General features: G+C 34.4%; 3 protein-coding genes across 5 annotated transcripts; 2 read left to right on the forward strand and 1 right to left on the reverse strand.

The window, feature by feature from the left end:
• Positions 1–5,556: 5,556 nt before the first annotated feature.
• On the forward strand, positions 5,557–10,437 carry LOC107424797 (uncharacterized). 2 transcript variants are annotated; one of them, XM_016034658.4, is made up of 13 exons: positions 5,557–5,903; positions 6,291–6,329; positions 6,475–6,623; positions 6,834–6,909; positions 7,508–7,817; positions 7,894–8,003; positions 8,119–8,166; positions 8,260–8,463; positions 8,700–8,801; positions 9,039–9,172; positions 9,390–9,528; positions 9,894–10,049; positions 10,140–10,437. In XM_016034658.4, exons 1-13 carry the CDS (start codon positions 5,707–5,709, stop codon positions 10,162–10,164), a joined length of 1,689 nt encoding a protein of 562 aa, XP_015890144.1. In that variant the 5' UTR covers positions 5,557–5,706; the 3' UTR covers positions 10,165–10,437. The 2 variants fall into 2 exon arrangements, with proteins under 2 accessions (XP_015890144.1, XP_015890143.1); XM_016034657.4 differs by having other exon boundaries at positions 5,560–5,903; positions 9,891–10,049.
• Positions 10,438–17,559: 7,122 nt separating this feature from the next.
• On the forward strand, positions 17,560–19,601 carry LOC107424798 (uncharacterized). Of its 2 annotated transcripts, XM_060819268.1 has the most exons (2): positions 17,560–19,028; positions 19,456–19,601. In XM_060819268.1, the coding sequence occupies exons 1-2, from the start codon at positions 17,832–17,834 to the stop codon at positions 19,552–19,554; spliced, it is 1,296 nt and encodes a 431-aa protein (XP_060675251.1). In that variant the 5' UTR covers positions 17,560–17,831; the 3' UTR covers positions 19,555–19,601. The 2 variants fall into 2 exon arrangements, with proteins under 2 accessions (XP_060675251.1, XP_015890145.1); XM_016034659.4 differs by lacking the exon at positions 19,456–19,601 and having other exon boundaries at positions 17,563–19,324.
• A 3,650-nt stretch (positions 19,602–23,251) lies between these two features.
• On the reverse strand, positions 23,252–24,731 carry LOC107424799 (large ribosomal subunit protein P2B). The gene is made up of 4 exons (XM_016034660.3): positions 24,572–24,731; positions 24,337–24,426; positions 23,569–23,798; positions 23,252–23,468 (listed from the first exon to the last, which is right to left on the reverse strand). The coding sequence occupies exons 2-4, from the start codon at positions 24,422–24,424 to the stop codon at positions 23,442–23,444; spliced, it is 345 nt and encodes a 114-aa protein (XP_015890146.1). The 5' UTR covers positions 24,425–24,426; positions 24,572–24,731; the 3' UTR covers positions 23,252–23,441.
• Between the last annotated feature and the right edge of the window lie 344 nt (positions 24,732–25,075).

Below are 25,075 nucleotides of genomic sequence, written 5' to 3' on the forward strand. Positions count from 1 at the left end.
CTGTATAGACCCTGGTTAATAAGTGGGAGATAATTAACAAATTGGCAATTTCATAATATAGGTAAATAAAAGATAACCCATCCATTATACCAACACACATTACATTGGTACACATAATGCAGACAATATAAGTCTCACGATAGGTGAGCACCTAAAATCCCACACTACTATACCAACTAGGCACAAAGCCTCTTTGGGTAAGCTTACACAATCCAATTTTCCAATCACAAATATTTAATTTAATTTAATAAAATTAGAATGTGATAATTAAGCAAATAAATAAACAATAAATAAATAAATTGAACAATTGAATCATTAAATTAATTAATAAATAAACAACAAATAAATCAATAAAAATATTTTAAAAATAAAAATAAATGAGAATAAAAATAAATAAGTTTTTTTTTTTTTTTGGGCCTGCTAATGTCAGCAAACGACGTGTCGTGCTGACGTCAGCAGTCAGCCCAAAACGGCACGTCGTTCGCGCCTTCTTCCTTAGCTAGCCGGGTCGAGTCTGACTCGATTCTAACCTGTACGGATCCCGCGACCCGATTTCTTACCCGACTCTATCTCGGCATTCCGGACTCCGTTTCCGGAAATACCGGTGGAGATAGTTTCGTCTTCCCTTGGTCAACGTTTCCCACAAATCAATTTGATTCAAAATCAACCCAAAATAAACACCCAAGCAAGGTTTATATTCGGCCATGGAAGGTTCAAAATCAACAGATTTTTACAAGGTTTTGAACCAAATTGATTAGTCTAAACTACTACATGCAATCCATAAACACCAATAAAACATAGCCCAGTTTTCAAATAGCATCAATAACCATTATTCGGATTTTAAGGGTTTGATTTTTTTTATTTTTTATTTTATGAAGAAATAGCAATCGGGTTATATATAGATATGCATACATAATCGAAAGTATTATCACACAGATTCCAGCAAATATATAAACATCACAAACACAATCGGGCATGAATCTTATATATTCACAAGATATGTAATTTTGATTCTCTTAATCTACACATGTATTCGAATCAGAGAAGAAGGAAAAATAAACAAAAAAAACATGTATAGATTATTCAATGGCCGAACATACAGTAATAATCCGAATAATCACATGAAATTTATTATTCATATTAACCATGCTCTGATACCAATTGTTAGAATTTTAAGGATCTTAATACGCATAATAAATTCCAATCAAGTATAAAATACTAACCTCCGAAGGCAGCCATTAATAAACTATCAATCTACTATCTGCAAAACAGAAAACAATATAAAGTAGTGCCTATGGACACACTACACTCAAACCACTCTCAGATCTCTGAAAACCCTAATCTCAATAATAAAATACAGTATATATTGTTTGCTTGCCCTAGACCCTTTTATAGTCTGTGCAAGTCAATGGGCTTATAATGAGAGTTGGTCTTCCAGTCCAATGGGCCAACTGAAGTCTTATAAAGAGTGTGTGACCAAGAGCCCTAGTACAAATAATAAAATAAGCCAGTCCCATTAATGGCATAAATGGACCCTGTAAGTGAGAAATTAATTATGCAAAGTCCACATTTAATTAATTTATTTAACAAGTGGATTAGGGTAGATCGAAATGGCGTATTGAGACTGAAGAGAAAGAACAAAACCATTTGGTTGATGTGAGCATGTATCCAAAGGTGGCAACTCCAAGGCCAAGACCGAGAAGGATGTGGTGGAGCTGATTGATGAGCCTCGGATGCTTCCGTCCTCCACTCACTTCTCCTATTGAACAATTTTCTGGTCGTCCCAAGCTACTTCGCCATTCTCTCTCACTCTCTCTTCCTCTTCTTGTTCGTGCTCCATATTAGGGGAAAAATAGAATACTTTTTCATCTCTATTTTTTTTTAATATTTAAAAAAGATAATTTGTGAATATTAAAAAATAAGAGGGTAAAATAAAAAAGATTGAAATGGAATGGACATATTTCATTAACGCTCTTGAAATAAGAGTATTGGACGAAATTCCCCATCAATTTATTACTTTTCTCTTGCGTGTGTTTGTTTTTTGACAATTTCAACATACAAAGATGGCTGAGATTACACCTTTCTCTTCTCCTCCCAAACCTCTCTCATGTGCTTCCCTTCCTCAGATATCCAACCCCTTTATTAGTCTACACCTGCTCTCTCTCTCTCTCTCTTCTCTCTCTGTAACATCCCACATCGGTTGGAGAGGGGCACGAAGCGGTCTTTATAAGGCTGTGGATACCTCTCCCTTCAAGACGCGTTTCCCCCTCTAAGACGCGTTCCTGGGAGGGAAAGTAAAACCTTGAGGGGGGCTACGGCCTGGAATACCCCAAAGCGGACAATATCTTGATTGGGCCTGGGAGGCCCGGGCCAGTGGGACTGGTAGGTTAAAGAGGTGGGACCTCTAACCATTAAGACGCGTTTTGACAAAACCTTGAGGCTAGGGGGGAGAGAGGGAGTGAACCCTAAGCTAAAGAGGACAACATCTTGATGCAGGTGGACTGGGCCGTTACACTCTCTCTCCTGACTTCATGGCAGCCAACCAGTTTTACTCCTGTCAATTAATTTTCGATCGATGGATGATTTCAATTGGCCCTGTCTCCCCTTCCCTCCCTATTTCTCTCTTTCTCTTTTTGTCTGATCACACTTAGAAACAAGAACTATATAAATTTCAGCTTTTGCATCTTTTGGGTTGCTGAATTTGGAGTTTCTAACTCGTGTTTGGAAGTTTTTAGATTGATGGGTTTATGACAGTTATTATTAATCTTTTTGTCTTAAGAATCATGCTGAAAATCGAAAAGCTATCTTTGAAAATCCTGAATCTTTCTCCGTTCTTCTTCTAATGCTTCCACATACTCACGAAATCCCAACCCTGAACCTTATGTTTTGCCTTCTTTTTTTTTTATTCTTCAATCTTTTGTATCTGGGTTTTATTTATACGAAGAGGATAATTGTTTAAAAGCGATCCAAAACAAAGAAAATGACCCAGAATCAGATTATGGGTCTTTCAAAAATGAATATAGGACCCAAGTAAGAATCAGAGAGGGGAATAATCTCGCAAACCAAGGAAAACCCAACAAATTATTTTCCCCATTTTTGTAGAAAAACAAAATTAATTCTAGTTTCTCAAATTTTTTAATTTTTTAGCAAGGGAATTGAAAGAGGATTTATAGGAAGAGAAAATAAAGGAAGACATATAGAGAGAAATAGAGAGATGTCGAAAGCAGAGAAGAGGAAGAGTGGAAGGAGAGGAGAAGAGAAAGGGAAGGCACGTGCGAGAAATCTGAGCCAAACTTAACCTGGGCCATCCATCTAATCGAATGGCAGAGCAAGCTCCTCATAAAAAGGCCACATTTTTTGTCCGAATATAATTCGGTCAGGACATCTTTACTGTAGCTGGGGCTTGTATTTTATATATATATATATAGAGAGAGGGATATTCGACGATGCAGATCGTTGCGGACTATCTTAAAAATTAATCTTTTTTAAAAAAAAAAATATCAATTTTACTGTGTATATGTACATATTTTTTGAAAAAAAATATCGATTTTTATGTATACAGCAAAATCAACATTTTGTTGTGTTCCGTATAACTATCCTATATATATCTATATATATGTATATTTGAAGTTGTATACTTAGATACATGGTTTTTATAGGTTTGCTTGTTGTAAAGCTTGTTTGACGTGTACTTGGTTTGCTTCCGCACGCACAGTAAAGATTAAATATTCCAAAGTTTCAAATAAAGTATTAAAAATAAATTTTTTAACAAAAATAAAAATTTGAACTTTTGAAATTAATTTTTATAAACGTTATTAAAATTTTGCAAAATGTTTGAATTTGTTAAATTTTTATTCTGAATCATTTTTATTTAATTTTTTTAGTGATTTTGAATTCCATTTTTTTAAATAAAGTATTCAAATTGGTTTTCTCAAACAAATATAAAAATTTGAAATTTTGAAATTAACTTTTATGAAGGTTTTTTATATATTTTTTTTCAAATGTCTAAAATTTCTCCAAATTCTTCTTTTAGATTATTTTCATACATATTTGCAGAGATTAAGTATTCCAACGTTTATGTAAAGTATTAAAAATGGTTTTTCTGAACAAATATAATAATTTGAATTATTGAAATTGACTTTTATAAAGGTTTTAAAAATTTTTCCGAATATTTAAAATTTTGTCAAATCTTTATTCTAAGTCATTTTTATCTCTCTCTCTCTCTTTTTTTTTTTTTTGGTGATTTTGAACTTCATTATTTCCAATAAAATGTTCAAATTGATTTTCTTGAACAAATATATGAATTTGAAATCTTGAAATTAACTTTTATAAAGGTTTTCATATTTTCTTAAATGTTTAAATTTTTTTCCAAATACTTCTTTTAGATTATTTTTATATATTTTTGTGGAAATTGAGCATTCCAAAGTTTCAAATAAAATATTAAAAATTTTCTTGAACAAATATAACAATTTTAACTCTTCAAATTAACTTTTATAAATGTTTTTAAAATTTAACCAAATGTTTAAAATTTCGTTAAATCTTTATTCTAAATTATTTTTATCTATTTTTTTCTTTGTAACTTTGAACTCCATTGCTTCAAATAAAGTACCCAAAAATCATTAGATAAAACATGAGTAAGATTATATGATTTCTTAAAAGTCACAAGTTGTTTATCTTCAAGATGATGGATGTATTTCATTTAACGTAAAACTATGAATCCCCCACGTTGCTTCGAGTGGAGATATCCACCGTGTAGCTTTGAAATCTTTGAATCTCATCCCTGTCATTTAAATCTTGATGAGAACTAACATTAAATGCAACTCGATCATGGCCTTTTTGGGTCATAACTTCTAAGCTCAAAAAAAAAAAAAAAAAAGGGGGAAAAATGCAAAAATACCAACCTCTTAGCTAAAATGAAGAAAAATGCTCACCTTTCACTTTTTCTATCCAACTAATTACTTAGAATACCCTCATCATTTTACCTAAATAAACCCACAAAAATGGATTTACTTCGTAGCCTCCATTATTACCGAAACTTAAGAATATAATCGACATAATCAGCACTTGGGCGGATAGGAAGAAACAAAGAAGGATTGATTGAAGGTTAGGTGAATTGGAAGAAACATAGAAGGATTGCAGACGCTGGCTCAAGCTTCTAGGTGGTGAGAGAACTGAAGGATGTGAGCAAACTTGCATTGTTTGTGGAAGTGAAGAAGATCAGATCATGAGGTTGAAAAAGATCTAGACCTAGAACATCGTTTTTCTTTTTCTTTTTCTTTGACTAGAAAGAGGTTGTGCTACTAAAGGAAAAGCAAAAAAAAGATATAATTAATAATTCATTTAGCGAGGTAAATAAGTTATAGGCAAAATTATTGAAATTGAGAGGGGTGAATATTTTCTTTATTTTGGATGACACATGGACATTTTTTGTGTTTTTCCAAAAATAAAAATAAAAACAAAAAAACAAAACTTGGATAACTGGATGAGGCCGATATGTGGGCCTTTTATCCAAGGACATATCGTGAAGACGTAAGGCCCAGATCCAAACAGAGACTTGTGTGCCAGTGTACATTCTCGATCGCTACCTTGTACAACCATTCTCATATCTGTCTCTCTCGCTCACGAAGGGAAAGCCGAGGGTTTTCCAGTTCTCTCTGCAACTCACAGAAAGTCCAATCGAATCGAATCTATCGGAAAAAAGCGAAGATGTGGCACGAGGCGAGGAGGTCGGAGAGGAAGGTACACGACATGATGGACGCGGCTCGAAAGCGAGCGCAGAGGCGGGCAGTGTTCCTGGCCAAACGCCGTGGCGATCCTCAGCAATCGATCCAGGTCATCGGCTCTCGTTGCCGTATGTACCGAGACGATGGTCTCTACCAAGCCACTCAGGACCAGCAGGGCCTGTAAGCTTCTTTCTCCTTCCCCTTTCCCCTAATTTGGATATATATATATATATATATATTTTTTTTTTTCCAGTTTTACCACTCAAAAGTTTTATGATTGATTTTTTTTTTCCCTTTTTAATGAATACAATCTTTTCGAGATAGCTGTTGCTTTTGAATTAGGATTATATTATCAAAATTCTGAGGTTGCATAAGATATATTTTGTTACTTTTTGGTTTACGTTTTTATATTTCATTAGTTAGAGCAGAGAACGGTTTAACATTCTCAATGGTTCATGTGGAACGGTTTTGCTGTTATTTATTTATTTTTTTTTTTTGTTTTGTTTTGTGTTTATATTTTCCCTCTCACTGCGCTTAAATTTTTGTTAATATGTATTTCTATCACAGGATTCCTTGGAATGGGAAGCAAGATATTTTGATTGACAGGTGTGTGTGTGTGTTTATTTTCCAAGCATACATAGCTCATTTATTTCATTTCAGCTTATATATAATAATAATAAAAAAAAATAAAAAAAAAATTGAACTCTTCTCGATTGGTTTTCTAAGATTGGAAGTAAATTTTCTTTTATAGATTTGATGGGCGTGCCCTTCTTGATTTCATTCGGGAACCTGGTTCGCGGCATTTTCGGGCCCAAGAAAAGTCTGAAGAAGAGGAAGAACTAGAAGAGTTTGTTAATTTTGAGCGTTATCGGGATTTAATTAAGCATCGACGTAGAGGATGTCGGTACTTCTTTTAATTTTTTGATGAGTTAAATTGTTGAAACATTTTTAAATATATGTATTTTCCTTAACCATATCCAGTGTTTGAACAAACAAATGAAAGGCTAAACTTTTCAATTTTTGAAGTACTATACGGTGACAATTGGAGATTAGTATTACAAGCTAAGCTTTCTATGTTAGTATTACAAGCTAAGCTTTCTATGTCAACAGTTACTGATGAGGAGGGTTTGCAACATGTGTATCAAGAGATAGAGGCCAAGATCATTGCTCCATTTGCACCAGAAAGGTAGGCTTGTTTGTTTGTTTGTCCTTTTAGTGGGGTGAAAGAAAGTGCTTTTTTTTTTTTGTTATTATTTTTTTAATATGTTGGATAGTGGGCATTGATATATTATCTCATTAATTATGGGTTCATTGCATTTCTTATCAGGATATGACCATTGGAAATTGTTGAAGCTTTATGTAAAATGATATATTGTTTAGATCATTGTATGCTTAAGTTCTAAAATTCTAATGAGTTATTTCTGCGTATAAATATATTTGGTGTTTAATATCATTTTTCAATTTTGATAATATGATGTTGAAACTGTGACATCTGGAGATGGCTTTCTCAAATTATTATGAAGATTGGAGGTGGTTTTTTCTATTTTTTTGGGCATTAAGTGTATGGATTGGAAACTTTTATTATTCAGTTTTCCTCAGTGTGTTAACTTTGTTTTTCTTCTGTTGAGCCCCATTGCCTATTCATATGTCATCATATTTGGATAATATGGTTTTCTGACTTATTTTGGGATTACGTCAACTACTTTCTCCTTCAATCGTATATAGTACTGTAATTAATTTTGGTGATTTACTTTTAAAAATGATTTTTCATGCATATCTGGCAGATCTCAGTTGCCACAGCCTCCTGCAAACAAAGGTTCTTATTCACAAGTGGGGTTTTCTTATGAGGGGGATGGAAAAGAAGAAGCCCATCTTTTAGGTGCTGATGATAATGAGGATGCTGATGAGGAAGAAGAAGAAGATGAAGAAGAAGATGAGGAGGATTTTAACAGTGACGATAGCAATGATGAAGGTATGGATAAAATAGCAAAGGAATTTGGAGTAAAAAGGTATGGGTGGCTTGTTTACATGGATAAGAAAGCCAAGGAGGAAGAAAAAAGGCAAAAGGAAGTAATCAAAGGAGACCCTGCAATTGTAAGTTCTCAGGAGTCGATGAATAAACTTTTGTATTTTATGCGCATTGACATTTAATGGCATATGAATTTTACAGAGGAAGCTGAGTCGCAAGGAAAGAAGAAAGGTTTCTCAAATAGAAAGGGAGAGAGAAAGGGAAGCTGCTCGAAATACAGGAACTCGAGTATTCCACCATGATCCCTATCGGTAGAACTCATAAATATCCAATTTAAAGAATTGGAGTCTGAACCTGTTGTCAAATGAAAATTTTGATTGATATTTTGTTGGGATTATAGTAATTTCGCTATCTATATGTATGCAGTGAAACTAGACGAAGTCCAACCTATGAAGCTTATCCACGCTCAAGAAGGTACTCTTTACATCATTTTGCCTGAGAATTTTTCTTTCCCATAAACGGAGCTTTGTAGAAGCTTATCATTTTCTTTTGTCTCTGTGTCTGTAGATCAAGATCTCGGTCTTACTCACCATCATATTCAAGGAGATATCCTCGTGGCCGGCATTCTGATGATGTTCATCGAAGCAAGCCAGTGACTCCTAAAATAGAATATATTACTGAATTTGGGGGATCTGGCGATGGGAATGATTTAAAGCTCGAAGGACTTTCTCCTCCAACATCTCCTCCCTCTCAAGCTGATATGTTAAACCGGTCGGAGCACTCGACCTTTAATTCTTGCAAAGATAGATTGGACATCTTTTCTCTGCTGCAGCTTTACCAAATTTTGTTACCTGAGGCAAACTTTTCTGGTTTAGAACAGATAATGCCTAGGGTTTCTGGCATTGCTAAGAGGATGAGAGGAGGCAGCTTAGCCTAGGGTTATCCTCCTCTCCCTTCCTCTTGGGAACTATTGAAAGGGGTAACGCTAATGCTTCTCTTTCCTGCAGGCCAGCATCTGGTTGCATACTTGAGGCCCTTCATGTTGATCCTGCATCCGGTGTATCCCTTGACAAAGATAAGGGCTCTAAAGTGCTGAAACCATCAGTAAGGTATCTCATGGTGTCCTACTTGAACTGGAAAATTATGCTTTTGATATTTGCCAAAACTAGTTGTTAGAAAAAATAAATAAATAAATAAATTAATTAAAGTCCAGATAGAAGTGTACCTATATATCTTCTGGCTAATTTGGTTTTAAATGAAAAGAATTATATACAGTTGTCGAAAAAAGATAAAATAAAATTTGATGCTCGAATTCCTTTAACTAAGTCTTCTCTTTCCTTCCACAGCTCATCTTCAGCACTAGCAAAGTTAACTAAGGCCAGTTCTTCTGTGGGACCAATGAAACAGCAACAGGGTGAGAAGAAAGAAACGCCACAAGAACGACTTAAAAGGATTATGAGCAGGCAGCTAAACAAACAAAGTATGATCTACAACCACTGTATTTTACAGGGAAGCAGTTAATGAAAAATATTTTAACATTTTTATGGTTTGTTGTGATGAACAAATTCCCCCTTTTCTCTGCTCATGTTATACTAATGGTCTAACTCATTAGTTTTGGAGTGGGTGATTTCACTTTTTAAGTTCCATCTATCTAGATCAAATGATACCTATGATTATGTAACTTATTGCCTATATAGTTAAGAAGGATACAGCTACTGAGATGGCTAAAAAGCGAGAGCAAGAGCGCCAGAGGCTTGAAAAACTTGCAGAAACAAGCCAACTAAGTCGATATAGGCATCGCAGCCGTAGTAGAAGCTACAGTCGTTCTCCTCCAAGGTCAGTTTGCTATGTCTGTAGTTCATGCATAAGGATACGCAGGAAGTTTGATTTGTATCTGTTCACGATGGGGTGGTAGTTACTGTGAGTATTTATTCAATTAGTTGTGGTCTGATATGTGTTTGAATACCACAAGCACTGCAGTGTTTCCAGATTTAAATGTCTGTTTTCCTTTTAGACATGTTTTCTAACTGGATTCCTACAAAATCTATAAGATAGATGTTTGCTGGGTTGACAGATATGCTAGACATGGCACTGTTTAGTAATGTGTATGAATTAGCAATTTGATATATATCTATACATATATTATTTGAGAAAACTGGTATAGCAAATTAGATCAGCTAATAATGTGTTTACTTCAGAAGGCACCGACAGAGTAGGAGTCCAAGCAGAAACAGGAGTTCCCGAAGGTATAATTCTCATTCTCGGTCCCGCTCCCGCTCTCGCACTCATACACGATCTCGTTCCCGCTCCCGCACTCGTACACGATCTCGCTCCGGTTCCTACTCTGGTTCACCAAGGTGACCACATTGTTTTACTTTCAATTTTGTTGCCTGATATTATGGACCTATTTGTTGTCCTGAAGACTGATTCGAGAGCTGAAATTACAGGAGAAGAAGCCGAACAAGATACTGATGATATTTAATCTATGTGGAAATCTGAATGCTTCATACATGTATGGGAGTCGTTTTGAAAGTGGGCCTTGTCAGCATTGGCTGCTTTCCCTTATAAGATACCAGTCTTTCTTTCTTTTCTATTTCATTGTGAGAGAAGAAAAGTATGTTATGATTTCTCCCCCCTTTCTTTTCTTAACTTTGTCAAATCTTTATCAACTACATTGTATTTGTAATGGGTAAGAAATGAGTTTTGGTAATTTCTTTTATCATAAAGACCAATGTTAATAGCTCTCATCTTGTGCTGGTTACAAAGCTTTAAATTAATCAGCCATTTTATGATTTTTAGTTCTCGGTAAACTACCACTGTAATTAATTCATTTAAAATATGAAAACTATGGTGATTGAATGTTAGTAATAACGGTTTATAATGTGCAAATGAACGCCAACTATATTTTCATCAAAAAAATAAATTAATGAGCTATATTTTTAGTCTTTCACGAAGCAACCCAATATTGATAGATGACTAAATAAAAAATTAAAAAAATATGGTACTGGGAGAGTACGTTTTGTTACTATATTGGGTAGTGCAAGATACGCTTATCGATATCAGACAAAGTAGTTGAAATATAACGGAGGAGGCTCGAAGAAGTGCGCAAAAAGTCTCAATAATCAAAATTCTAATTCTATTTGTTTAATACAATAAAATAGGACGAGAGAATTGTAGCCTGTCCCTCTCTAGTTTAGACTTTTCAGTATTTAAGCTCTGGTTCCCTATGAAAAAGGTACCAGTAGCCAATATTCAAGTATTTAGGACACTCAAATCTAATGGTTGGACTGAAATTTAAGTGGTGAACTTTTTAGCTGGAGAATGTTATCCCAACGTCCTATCAGTAAATCTCGCTTTAACCATTAGTTTGGAATTTTTTTAAAAAGGAAAAAAAAATTTTATTGAGGTTGAATTTGTTTTTGGAACTTTGATTTACATTGGATTTGTTTGTATTCATTTGGTCAAAGAGGGTGAATACCAGAATACAGGAAAAAAGTTAGTGGAGGAGCTAAAATGCGGTCAAGGCCAATTGTGAAGATAGTGGGTACTTTATGTCACTTGTCATATTAACATAAGACTACAAGAGAAAGAGAGTAAAATATATATATATATATATATATATGATACTGCATTTTGAATTAATTCATTTCTACCCGATACCAAGAACTAGAAAGTGTGGTTACTTTTACAACGATAATCCTAGTTTTGTTGATCTTGACTAAAGGAATATGACTAAGAAAATAAAGATATTTTTGGGAATCCGAAGACGAAATTGATCAATTTTTTGCAATGCCCTAAATTTCGGTATGAAATTGGTGCTCTTGGGGGATACGAAAACTTGATGGTATGGACTACACTGTTTCAACACATGTAGTTGATTTTGGTTTTCTTTAGATTTTTTTCAATCTAATTCCTAATCGAAACCCATACATACGTAATATGCTGAGACTAGGCTGGTTGCTTTGTTCATCACATCAAGGAAAAATTACACCAATTATGCTTGCAAGTTGGTTAGACAAGTGGGTATGTGCTTCTCAGAATAGAATAGAATTGAGTTGAATCGAATTAAATTGAATTTTAGTTCACTTAGCGTAAATGCTTGTATATTCGCCTAAATACTGCTATTGGACCAACCTCGGATCCAAATGAAATAAAGAAAGAGATTCCTTATATTTCATGGATAGAAATTGGACCAATTGATGGACGTTGAAAATTTTGATGGAAGAGACTGAAAAGAAAAGAAAAGTGGAAGAAGAAACTCAACACCCAAGTTGCTCTACAAACATGATCTTCTTCATGCTCTCAAAACTCCTTTTACTTCTCTTTTTGTTTCCCGTGAGCCACACGGGACATCTTCTGCCTTTGATCCGTTAAAAGCAAAAGCATCAAAAAATAATAATAAAAATAAAAAAATAAAAAAATCCAAACTTTTGTTTATTCCATCCTTATCACACGCACGCATTCTCTTTCTCAATGAAATAGATGCTCAACGCTTACCTTTTTACCTCTTATTTCACACCTTTACGATTTTTAGGCAGTATTAAATAAATAAGTAAATAAAAAAAAGAAAATGAATAATATTACCACCACACGAGGGGCCACTATTCTATTATATTTCTCACTTTGGCCGAAAGATGCTTCACCATATATGAACTACTAAGAATATCAATCTGTTTGATTTATTCTCTCAAACTGCAAATCTTCTTTTTTACTATCTTTTAATTAACAAAAAGAACCGCCAATTGATTGATTGTCTCTTTTAGCCTTCCTAATTTTCAATTATCAACATGTTAGTTGGTCTTTTTCACTTTGTATATACAATGAAGAAACGAATCCCCATTTCACTAATTTAAAAAAAAAAAACAAAAAATGTAGGCCTACCCGTATTAGGCTTTAACGACCCACATAACCTTAGGCAAGGAAACCCCTATTTATAAATTAATTGTTTCTTAAAAGTATAAAATATGTTTTCCAAGGTTAGTGAAGCACATGGGATGGTGTATCTCTCTTGGAATAATTTAATGATAATTATGAATACTCAATCTGATAATTGTGTAAATTAGGATTATTTGTAGGTTATATCCTACCCTACAAAATGATTTTATTCTTTCAAGCATGCATTACCCTTCTTTTTAATTGTTTTGATATTATAATATCATCATAATCACCCTAAAAAATTCACTCTTTTTTTTTTTTTTTTTTTTTTTGGTCCTAGTCTAACTTTGAGGCTTTGAAATTAGTTATTTATATAAATACCGAGTTCTTTCACGTTTGAACTATACATATAAATGACTATATAATTTCAGTCCCAAATACTATTCTCTTTCCAACATCATACTGATATCACTTTGTACTAATGCATTAATAATTTACCTTTGTATTTATGCATTTGGTAATATTCGAATTGGTCTGAATAAACACAAAGTTGTCTGCTGTTGTAAATTTGAATGTGTAAACGAGATCTGTTGTATAGGCAAATGGTGGGACTTATGTGGCCGTCACTTGGCCAAGTAATGTCAAAGAAAATTAGACAAAATTTGAACCCAAAATAGCAAAAAAATATCCTGTCCTATTATGAAGTTATCATTTTGAAAAAAAAAAAAAAATCATAAAAACAAGCATATAGTTCCCACTTGTTTTCAATATGTTTGAGTTTAAATTTAATTGGTTGTCTTTATCTCTTTATTATATTTTATTTTAAAAATATTTACTGTGTAAACCTTTGTATATATGCATATGTTCAGACAAAAGCTACATAAAATGTCGATGAAAAGATTTATTAAGCTTTACGGATAAGTTCAATTCCTACCAAACAAAAGATGAACCATGTATATATATACACACACACATACACACACAAACTTATAAAATAGCTTGCTGGGGACAAAATTAAGCAAATGAATTCGTTTTTCCTAGACAATTTAAGAAATTTCTCCATCCATCTATCAATCAGAAAGTATTTCTTTTGTGTGCTTTTTTTTTCCGCCCGCAAAGAACAACACATCAACTGTCTCCATTTTTGATAGCCATATTCATTTTGAAACCATAGGTTCACGAATCATGACAAATACACATGTAGACAACAATTCATATATTTCCAGACAACCTTCATCTAATCAAACACATAATAGCCCGATAAAGAGAAATGATAGCTTGATTAATTAAATATTCGGGGGAACATAATTTGGAATTGAGGAAGACATTTGAGCAATGTTGCCCACAAACTTCCATACCACAAATGAGTTAAGGATAGGCAAATTCATTTTCAATATGGACCCCCACTCTGCCTTGCCTACTACTTCTATATACAAAGACAATGACAACCTCCAATTGTTCCAATTTCACACAACCATTGTAGATCTTTCTTTGACTTTTTTATACAATCTTTTGATATGGTTTGTGACCATGCTATTTTGTCAAAATACGCTCTTATCCACCCCCAACAATCTTTATTTTGTATTTCATGCATAGCGAGACCATGCTACTTTGGTCCATCCAAAGTCCTTCATATATCAAAGCAAAAGCCCTTAATTCCCACTCAAGATCCTTGTTTGTTAAGACTAAGATTCGAATTTTTATTCATTTTTAGTGTTTTTTAAGGCTTGCTTTTTGCTTAATAGGTATCCATGCCGTATGGCCCATGCAAAAATCCTGAAAAAGTAGGAATCAGTCTCACGTAAAGAGCTAGTGCTATGGTATGAGTAGTATTCAAGTTGCTTCCAAACCAAGAACTACTTTTGCAAGTGGGTATATCATATTTTGCTTATTGGGGGTAACTGGGTTTTATGCACAACTTACGCATAAGAGATCATATGATAGAATAATATATTTCACATATTCTTCGTATTATTAATTTGATGTGATAGAAGAGAAAAGAACTAAATATTATCTTTTGTTTGTTTAATTTAAATTGTGTAACTTAAAATATATATATATATATATATATATATATATTCTAGTGGACTATGAAACCGTTGACTAATTAATCTTTACCGACCTAATGGTATTTACTAATATAAAACCGAAAAAATTTTATAACGAAATTCAAGGCCAATCTCACATGTCAGATTCTCTTCATCAAAATTCAACTCAAAATTATTAATCAATTTTCATACTGCCCCAGAATCCCAAACAATTCAAAATTTTACATTTTGTTTGCTTTCTAGAGGAATATAAGTGCTTCCATCACGTGCGGAACCTGAGAAAATAGCCGTTAATATTGAATGCTTTGTTTTTACTTGAGCTTATATATAGAAACGACAATGCAGGTTTGGAGCATAATTGCATGTTTTGGCTGTCAATCAAACAAAATTTTCAAAAATATGTAATATATATATATATATATATCATATATTATAGGTGTTCATAAACATGTATCACATTTTTTTTTTTTGGTGAATTAATATTGGATCACATATATTCTTTATCACTTCCCTCTACGCTAATCAACAATCTATGTTGCTTAATGAACATACCAAATTTAGACTGATCCATTACCACTCTCTACCAAACAGACACAATCAATGTAGACTCTCATATGTGACAAGTATTACAGATCCTCCAACTACTAAAAAATCAGATACTAGTTAGCTGCAAATATCCAAAAAAAATGTTAAATATATATTTTTATGACAAGCTGTGAAATTTGTTAGAAATGAAATGAAATGTAAAAGCAGCGAACATTTTGTTTTTTTTTTAACTGCCGGCTATAGCCAGCTTTTTCCAAACAACTCATTGTCTGTCTGTCTTGCTATGTTTAGATGAATTCAGAACGCTTTATTTTTGATTCGCCGTTGGATTTTTCAACTTTTTCCAGGCACTGAGAAAAATCAATTCAAGGACTCAAAATCTTCCCTGTATATTCCCATATATAAGGGAAGCTTAAAGATTTTTTTAACTGCATGCCATTGCCAGCTCTCTGACTCCATTAATTGATGTTTGTTTACTTATTTATCTTTTTAGTTATTTATTTATTTATTTTTATTTATTTTCGAAAGAGGGTGTTTGACACTTGGAGAATGGGGAACAGATCCACGTGACACTGCCAATCTTTCTCCTGAAAGTAATGCCCCTTCCATTACGGCTATACTTTCGATTCATTTCTTTTCTTTTCTTTTTTTTTTGATGAATTGAATTCATTTCTCAAAACTTTGTCAATTTGAACATTTAATTAAGCGGTGGCTTAGATAGTGAAACTCGGGCTGTCCGTGATTTTTTAAAGTTTTTTTTAATTGTAATTTATTGAATTTTGGTTTATTTTCTTGTCTACTTGAAGAGGTTTTTGATGAAAATTTATGTCTCTCTTTTGAAAACATTGTTTATTATAATGGCTTCGTCTTTTTCGCTGATTCTTGCATATAATTTAAGAGCAATATAGTACATCCTTTTTATTTAATGTTCGTTTTCACAGTACTATTTATATATTCTTTAATTTATTTTACTATGTTTTTTACCACTAACTTGTGTCCATAAACACACACATTAACACATCACCATCTGCAATTTCTTGATTAGTTTCATAATATCAAAATATATTATTTCAGTCGACCTCTAAAACTGGGTAATGAATTCGTACTTGTTCTGTAAAATTCTTTTCATATATATATATATATATATATATATATGAACATTTTGAAATAATTTATTCTCGCAATAAAATATTTTAATTCATAAAATAATGCACATGATCTTAAGTTTTTGGTATGTGTGAATTTTGAATAGTGAATAACCTCCTGCCAACAAAAAGGAAGGGCTAAATAACTTTTTTCTTTTTTTCTTTTTTTGGAATTTTCTGAGGAGTCAATTTACAGTACCAACCCTACTTGCTGTGAAGGGTTGGCAGGTGGAAATATATCTTTCAATGTTAACCCACTATTATTTTATTTTATTTTTTATTTTTTTGGCTAAATTTTAACCTACTAGTTGTGTGCATTTCATTGATGACATTATATAAACACATTGATTTTAGTAGTCTATTTGGGTTTTTTTCTGGATTGAATGGATATCTCAACCACCATTAAGGAATGAACTTAATATATCCACAGCTCCCAAAAAAAAATAAATAAATAAACATTTTTAAAATAATAATAATAAAAAAAATGCAAATCACATTTATTGAAGTATTAAGGGAAGGTAATGAATGAGCAAAGAATGCCCTCAACTTGAGAAACATAATTCTGCTTTACCAACTACTCTCATGCTGATCACCAATCATTAGCTGATTAGATTTACTAACAAAATTAATCCTAACAAAAAAACTTTGACCTAGAAATAAATACCATAAAAAAATAATCCCAAAATATTTATAATAATTCAACAACAATGTGGACTGATGATTGTGTGCTTGACCTTTATATTCACCAAGTGCATTATTGTTAATGGGCCAGACATTTGTCATACCAAAGCCCATAACACAAAAAAAAAAAAAAAAGCATTAAAACATAATTAATTAAATTTAGCACCAAAAGTTCAATTGATTACCCTGAAGAATTTTAGCGCTCCTCCCAATGTAAAAAGAAAAAAAAAAAGAAAGAAAGAAAGAAAAAAATTCTCTCTTTTATTTATTTATTTATAATTTTGGTAGGAAAATTCCGTTAATAAAGAGTGACAGCCTCCCAACACAATCAATTCCCAGGTTACACACTTTTTTGGCTTGAACAACCGTTGTATTAAAGATTAGTAAACGGCAGTAAATGGATTAATTTATTACTGATTAAAAATATATATATATATATATATATATTATGTTGTGTCAATCATTATCGGAAACTCCAGGGGCAATTAAGAGAATTCAGATGAATAAGATACATTACTGAAATCTCAATGTGGAGCCCACTCATTAACAGCTATAAATAACAAAGCTTTGTTTACGCTACAAAGTCTCTCTCTCTATCTCTCTATCTCTCTCTTTCTCTGGAAAAGCACTCCGCTCCTGCAAAATCCCACGCTTTTTTATTTCCCAAATTTTCACTTCACTCGCACACATTTCGGACCCCAAAAGAGAAAGAAAGAAAGAAAGAAGCAGACCCCAAAAAAAAAAAAAAAAAAAGCATTTAGATTTCCGGCAAAAGCAATATATATTCGCTGAGCACACACACGCACAGAAGATCAGATATTGATTCTTTCTGATAACACTAACAATGGTCGACGTTGACCGGAGAATGACCGGTCTGAACCCGGCTCATGTCGCCGGTCTCCGCCGACTATCGGCTCGAGCCGCGGCTGCCCCTTCTACAGCTGTCACTACCACCGCATCGCTCCCAGTTCGCAACGGTCTCTTCTCATTTTCTTCTTTGGCCGAGAAGGTCATATCCCATCTTCGGAACTCTGGTATTCAGGTCCAACCGGGTCTCTCTGACGCCGAGTTCGCTCGTGCTGAAGCCGAGTTTGGTTTCGCATTCCCTCCTGACCTTAGAGCTGTTCTCTCCGCCGGTCTGCCTGTTGGTCCTGGCTTCCCCGACTGGCGTTCGGCGGGTGCTCGGCTCCATCTCCGGGCGTCGCTTGACCTTCCTATCGCAGCGATTTCGTTCCAGATAGCTCGGAACACCCTCTGGTCTAAATCATGGGGTCCGAGACCGTCGGACCCGGAAAGAGCTTTACGGGTCGCTCGTAACGCTCTGAAGAGAGCGCCGCTTTTGATACCTATTTTCAACCATTGTTACATTCCTTGCAATCCTTCTTTGGCTGGAAACCCTATCTTCTTCGTCGACGAGAATAGGATCTTCTGTTGTGGTTTGGATCTATCTGATTTCTTCGATCGCGAGTCTTTGTTCCGGAGCTCCGAGTCCGATCCTCAGCTCCTCAAGAAGCAAAGATCCGTAAGTGAGAAATCGGCCGGTTCGTCTTCGAATTTCTCGCGTAGGAGCCTGGACAGTGGGTTTGGTTCCGGAGCCAGAACGCCGAGATGGGTGGAATTCTGGAGCGACGCCGCCGTGGATCGGCGCCGGAGGAACTCTTCGTCGTCGTCTTCGTCGTCGCCTGAGAGGTTCTTTGATATGCCGAGGTCCGAAATACCGAACTGGGTGGAGGAGTACATTGGGCAAATAGGATCCGTATTGAGACAAGGCGGGTGGAACGAATCGGATATATCCGAAATCGTGCACGTATCGGCCTCCGGATTCTTCGAAGGTGAGATGGTTTTGTTAGACAATCAAGCAGTCCTCGATGCTCTGCTTCTGAAAGCTGATCGGTTTTCGGACTCGCTTCGTAAAGCCGGGTGGAGCTCCGAAGAGGTATCCGACGCTTTGGGTTTTGATTTTCGACCGGAGAAGGAGAAGAAACCGGCTAAGAAACTGTCCCCGGAACTCGTGGAACGGATCGGGAAACTGGCTGAATCGGTATCTCGGTCATAATACCGGTTTCGATATTCTTTATCTTTTCTTTTTTTAATTTTTTTCCCTTTTTCTTTTGAAATTAAAAATCCTCGGGTTTTGCATTTTCCTCCTTGGGTAAAAAAAAAAAATTGAATATATGGGGGAACGCGTTGTACTATGAAACAAAGTGTATTTTGAGGGGGGGAAAAAAAAAAAAAAGCTAAAAGAAAATATCAAAGACTTCAAAATTTACAACCAATATAATATAAATAACTATATGAAAAAAAATATATATATATATATATTTGTATTTCTGTCTATTCTCCTCGTTTGTTGTTTGTTCTGTAAATTTCCTGATATATTACAAATATTTTTGTTTTCCTTTCTAATTACATGTTTACAGCTCATAATTCTTAGTATTAGTTGTAAGAAATATTTATTTTCTTTACAGCACGTGTGTATAATTATAAACCAAAAGGACGTTAATGGGGTCCCTTGTTTGCCGGTGTGGAACAGCACATCATCACATTCCAGGCCAGCAGTGACTTAAAACGGTGCCGTTTATTCACCTATCTGGAGTGTTTCTGTTGTTGTTGTTGTTTTTTTTTTTTTTTTTTTTTTTTTGGGGTCCATATACACCTATTTGGATTGTTAATGAAATTGTAGATTTTATTTTCTCATGGGAGAGCATGACAGTGGCACTGGCAAAACCAAAAGTCTCTGCTTTTAAGAAAAACCATTTAAGACACAGAGAAACAGGGGATAGGATAGGGTTGGGGAAGAGAGAGAGAAGTAGAGAAGGCAGACAGGAAGGGATATTGTAAATTTTGGGTTTTTGTCATTGGAATTTGAGAAAATAAAAATAAAAGGATATGAAGAAGAAGAGAAAGAGGGCTGGCAGAGATAGAGGGCAGAAAAAGAAAAAAAAAAAAAAAAAAAAAGGAAAAAAATCTGACACAGAAACCTTCTCAGAGCTTAGCTTTTAAGAGACACAACAACGAGGTGTGTTTGGATTTGCTGTTTAAAAATAGGGAAAGGAAGATTTTGGGTACGTATCTTTTTTAAACAAGTTGTAGACTTATAGTAATGTTGGTAATTGTATAAAAGGTTGGAGGATATTTTTGTAAAGGTAAAAGATTTAGGGGACCACGTGATGTAGGGTCCCACAGTTGGGTCCGTACATGACATGCGATAGTTAGGAGACTGAGGAGGGAAGGCGGGAGGGAAAAAAAGGATGCAAAAGAGTAGGCTTTCATTCACATTTTTTTAAAAGAAAATTTTGGGTGTCTTTTTTCTGTAAATTAATACGTTCACAACATATGAAATAGAATAAAAAGAGAGTTTATAGAAGAAGTGTGTGGGGGAGTCTTCTTCTTGTTTTGGGTCACTGTGTGAATGGTTATTTTGGATACATTTGCCAAGCATCTTAATGCAAAGTCCACATAGGGGGGTGTGTGAGAAGCGTTAACAAGGTACGGTTTTGGACAGAGAAATGACTTTGAAGCTTTTAACTTTCAAATTGATGTCTGGGTCAAGAATGGTAGACTTAAAAGTAAGATCATTTTGTTTTTTGTTTTTTTCTTCCCAATCAAAAATAGTGTAATATGTTTTGGGCTAGTAATATTCTCATTCATCTTTAATATCGAAAAAATAAAAAATAAAAACAAAATTGGGTGAATCATGTTGATGGATATATGCATATATATAAGAAGGAAACAAGAGGCAGAGCGCTGTGGCAGCGTTGGATACCACCTTTCTCATTCGGATGACTGATATGTATTAGCCGTCTCTAGAAACCACTTTTCAATGAAAATGGCAATAATTAGAGTTTGACAAAGGAACGAATTATGAAATTGGACTCGGAATGACCCAAAAATCACCATCAAGAAAAAGAAAGAAAATGAAATAGGCAAATTAAGGTGGATACATATATATATATATATATATAGAGAGAGAGAGAGAGAGAGAGAGAGAGAGAGAGAGAGAGAGAGAGAGAGAGAGTAATATTGGAATTTGGGTTATAGGAGGCACTTGGGAAACCTGCCAAGTGCCAATGTGCCATCCTCATTCCTTCCCATGCAGGTTGAATTCCAAGTACCGAACAATAAATGCTCCAACGGTCACTGCCACTACCACCACCATAACCACCTGTGCCGACCGTTGTTCTGTCACGTGCCATTCCACCGCCTCATTTACCCTCTTCACATGCCCACACCACACTAGCTCTGCTCTCGCACGTGCTGGCGGATCTCTTTCCCTTTCTAAGTTGATGATCCAAGCAAAACAATGCATATAGTATTATATGCAGGGAAATAATTTTATTGTATATATATACAGTAAAATTAATATTTTTTTCAAAAAGCGCCAGGTGTGGATCACAGCGTAAAACTCATTATATGCATATAGTATATATAGAAACTAGTAACCACCCATCCATGCAAATGCAAACTGTCATTGTACATGTTTGATGGGCCCTCTCGTGGATAATTGTTAATGGTTATGGGCTGTGATATCTTTTACTCTGTCTGTGTCTGCAGGTCTTTAGACACAACAGTCAAGTTCGAAAAGTATAAGATCTTTGACATCTGTCCCATAAGCCCAAAATGAAATATTCATTTTCACAGATCATAGAAAGATGTATGGTGTTCAAAATATATGGTGGATCAGGGGATTAAATGTGCCCTCATTTGTCCTTTATAAAGGATACGTGTTGAATTTGGAAGGGATTATGTGGAGAGGGCCGGGGGTTGGGGCGGGGTCCTAGATTTGTCAAGCGAAACAAGACCATAACTTAAATTGGGTTATAAATTCAAAAGAACTCTCAAAATCCCCCCTTCAAAAAAAGCAAAAAAGAAAAAAGGTTGTAGTCGGGATTGAGACCACAGCTTCAGTTTGACAAGAGGAGGGGGGGTCCTAGATTTGTCAAGCGAAACAAGACAATAGCTTAAATTGGGCTATGAATGCAAACGAACTTTCAAAACCCCCTAAAAAAATTAAAAAAATAAAAATAAAATAAAAGAAGAAGAAGTTGTAGTTGGGATTGAGACCACAGCTTCAGTTCAACAAGAACGGAGGGAGGGGGTTTGTTTTGGAGTGTTGTGCTTTTGTCGGGTACATTACTTTGTAGGGTCAAAAAATGTCGTATTTCTGAAGGGCTCAAATATGTCACCAACCTTCTTATGCATGATTTTTCCAAACATTATTGAAATATGACGGATAATCATTTATGTACATCTGGGACCTTTTTCCAATACAATCAAGCTTCCTGTCATTCTCCAATAAGACAAAATAAATTACGAGACAGCAATTTTATTTCTGTACACCACTTAATTTAATATAATAAAAACTTTAAAGTAAAAAACAAATTAATTGGTTTATAATGGCTAATGAAGTTGATCTAGTGGTGAGCCCTTCCTACTCACACTGCTGATGTCTTGAGAAACACACCACCCCACCCCACCCCCCCCAAACAAAAAAAAAAGGTTTATGATAATAAAATCCATTAGGAGCCTATAAGGCATTCTTTACAAAGAAGATGGCATACCCAACCATCTTCGCAATTTTGTTTATTTGCCTTTTCCGATAGTTGACAACATAGGATATGCAGCCCATATAAAAGTGAATAACGGGTCATTGTACTAGAAGCAAGTTAAATCGATAATTGAGGTAAACAGTATGTTCCAATGATAGTGTATAAATTTGTGGAAGATATGAGCTATGGAGCCAATCGAGGAAAAAGTTTGATTTGTTATAGTCGAAGAGGAAAACAATAATAATGATAATAAAATGGTTTTGAATGGACGATAAGCGTAGCGATTGAAGCAGGAGCATGTCAACAAATTTGGGATTGGGATCACACCCCTTCACTAAAACCTGAAGGGGACAGGGTTGTCTTGGACTGTTGTACAACATGTGCTGCTGTCATAGGCTACATGTGATGGATCAATCTTTCCATAAAAGATAATAGGTTTTGAAAAAGAATTTTATGGTTATGGTTCAAAATTTTTACACAAGATCACTTCTAAGTGATCATTCAAAGATATTCTCTAATTTTTACTACGGAGATTTTACCAGATCATATTACAATTTTCCAAAACCATGGCTCTGTTACTTGTAACAGTAGCTAGTAAGGCTTACTTTGAAACTAAGCTTACACCAAGATTACTTAATTTTCAGGATCAATGTTGAATCCCTGACCCAGAAAGGAAGAGGGAAGGGAGAAGCAAATGTAATTGATTCAAAACACATTCCAAAACAAAGCAAAAGAAATCTAACCAATTAAAATTGCAACTATGAAAACAAAAAGGTAGCAATCTGCGAGTCCTTGAGCAACATCCAACTACAAATTATCTCGTAAACATTTTAATTTTCCCATCTAAACTCAAACCAAATCAACCCTAGAGACCAAAAACGTTCTAAAGATAAGATGTCTCAGTTTTAGTCGAAAAGGCTGAAACCCATATCCTGCAACAAAATAATTATCCAATTTAGTATCCAAAATTTAGACTGTGAAAGCATGAAAAGCAGGCTAAATGGAAGGAATCGATTATAAGATAAAACTTACATCATCGGATTCCTCTTTCTCTTCAACCTTCTCCTCTTTCTTTGCCTCAGCAGCGGGAGCAGCACCACCACCACCACCGCTGGCTGACGGTGCAGAAACAGCGACTGCACCACCACCAGAAGGCACGGATGCCAACTTTTCTCTTCCAGAGGCAATCACCTCTGTAATATCTTTTCCCTCCAATTCAGACAAGAGAAAGCTAATCCTATCGTCATCAGCCTCGGCTCCAACTGTATACCCACACAGACAACATTCTTTCTTTTAGAGTACAAACTTTTTTTAAAAGAAAAAAAAGAAAAATGAAACTTACTGAAACCCTTCAAAGCTAATATGATTCTTTCTTGTTCATCTTCCTAGTCTAAAAAATTTCCTATTTCCCACACAGACAACATTCTTTCTTTCAGAGTACAAACTTTTTTTAAAAGAAAAAAAAAAAAATGAAACTTACTGAAACCCTTCAAAGCTAATATGATTCTTTCTTGTTCATCTTCCTAGTCTAAAAAATTTCCTATTTCTTATTCACGTGAGGCACTTATCAGGGACAATGATTTGCAGACCAGAAAAAGCTAATGCAAATACCGTAATTATTCCTAAAATCCAAACACGATATCTAATCCAGAATAAATTACCAGCTTAAGCAAACACAAATTAAGGGCTATATCCAGGTAGATGAAATCAAAAATTCCTAATTGAGTAATAAGACATTGAATATATATATATATATATATATATATATATATAAACACGAAAATGATTTTAAAAAAATACCTGACGAAAGAATCTTCTTCAAATCATTGGCAGATGGAGTAGAGTTCCCTCCCAAAACAGCTAGTAAAAATGCAGCGACCAACTTCATCTCTGCCCCAAACAAAATTCACAAAATTATATATATATATATATATATATATATATATATATATATAATTAGGTGTCTATATATCTTGTGTGTATATATATATATATATATATATATAAGAAAAAGAAAGAAACAAAGAGAGAGTACTTGGAGATTGGATCGAAGCGATGGTACTGGACTCGTGCAATGAAAAAGTGGCTGGCTCTGCTTCTAGCTTCTAGGGTTTTCAGAAGAGACGCTGCATCTGAGAGCGTAAGTAGCAAGGGTTTTTGCTCTCCCCGCGAATCGTTCGATTACATAATAAATTGCCAATGCAAGATTTGATCGTGTCCGTTCCTTTTTTGAGCTTCCAAATCTACCCTTTACTTTGTAGTTGTTGTTTTCAAATAAGAATAAAAATGATAATGCAAATAACTATAGAGTATTTCTATACTTAAATAAAAAGAGAGAAAAAAAAAATAGAACTATTTATTTGGAAATTATAAAAGTTAATTAACATATAGATCTAAACTGAACCCAAAATAATAATAATAATAATAACAATAATAATAATAATGCGAATGGGTTATATATTGTAATTATATAATAAAATAGATATGCTTTCTTCAAAAAAGAAAAATAGAAAAATAACTAAACTAAATTAAGAATATT

Source organism: Ziziphus jujuba, chromosome 7 (genome assembly GCF_031755915.1).
Source record: "Ziziphus jujuba cultivar Dongzao chromosome 7, ASM3175591v1".
Classification (NCBI taxonomy): domain Eukaryota; kingdom Viridiplantae; phylum Streptophyta; class Magnoliopsida; order Rosales; family Rhamnaceae; genus Ziziphus; species Ziziphus jujuba.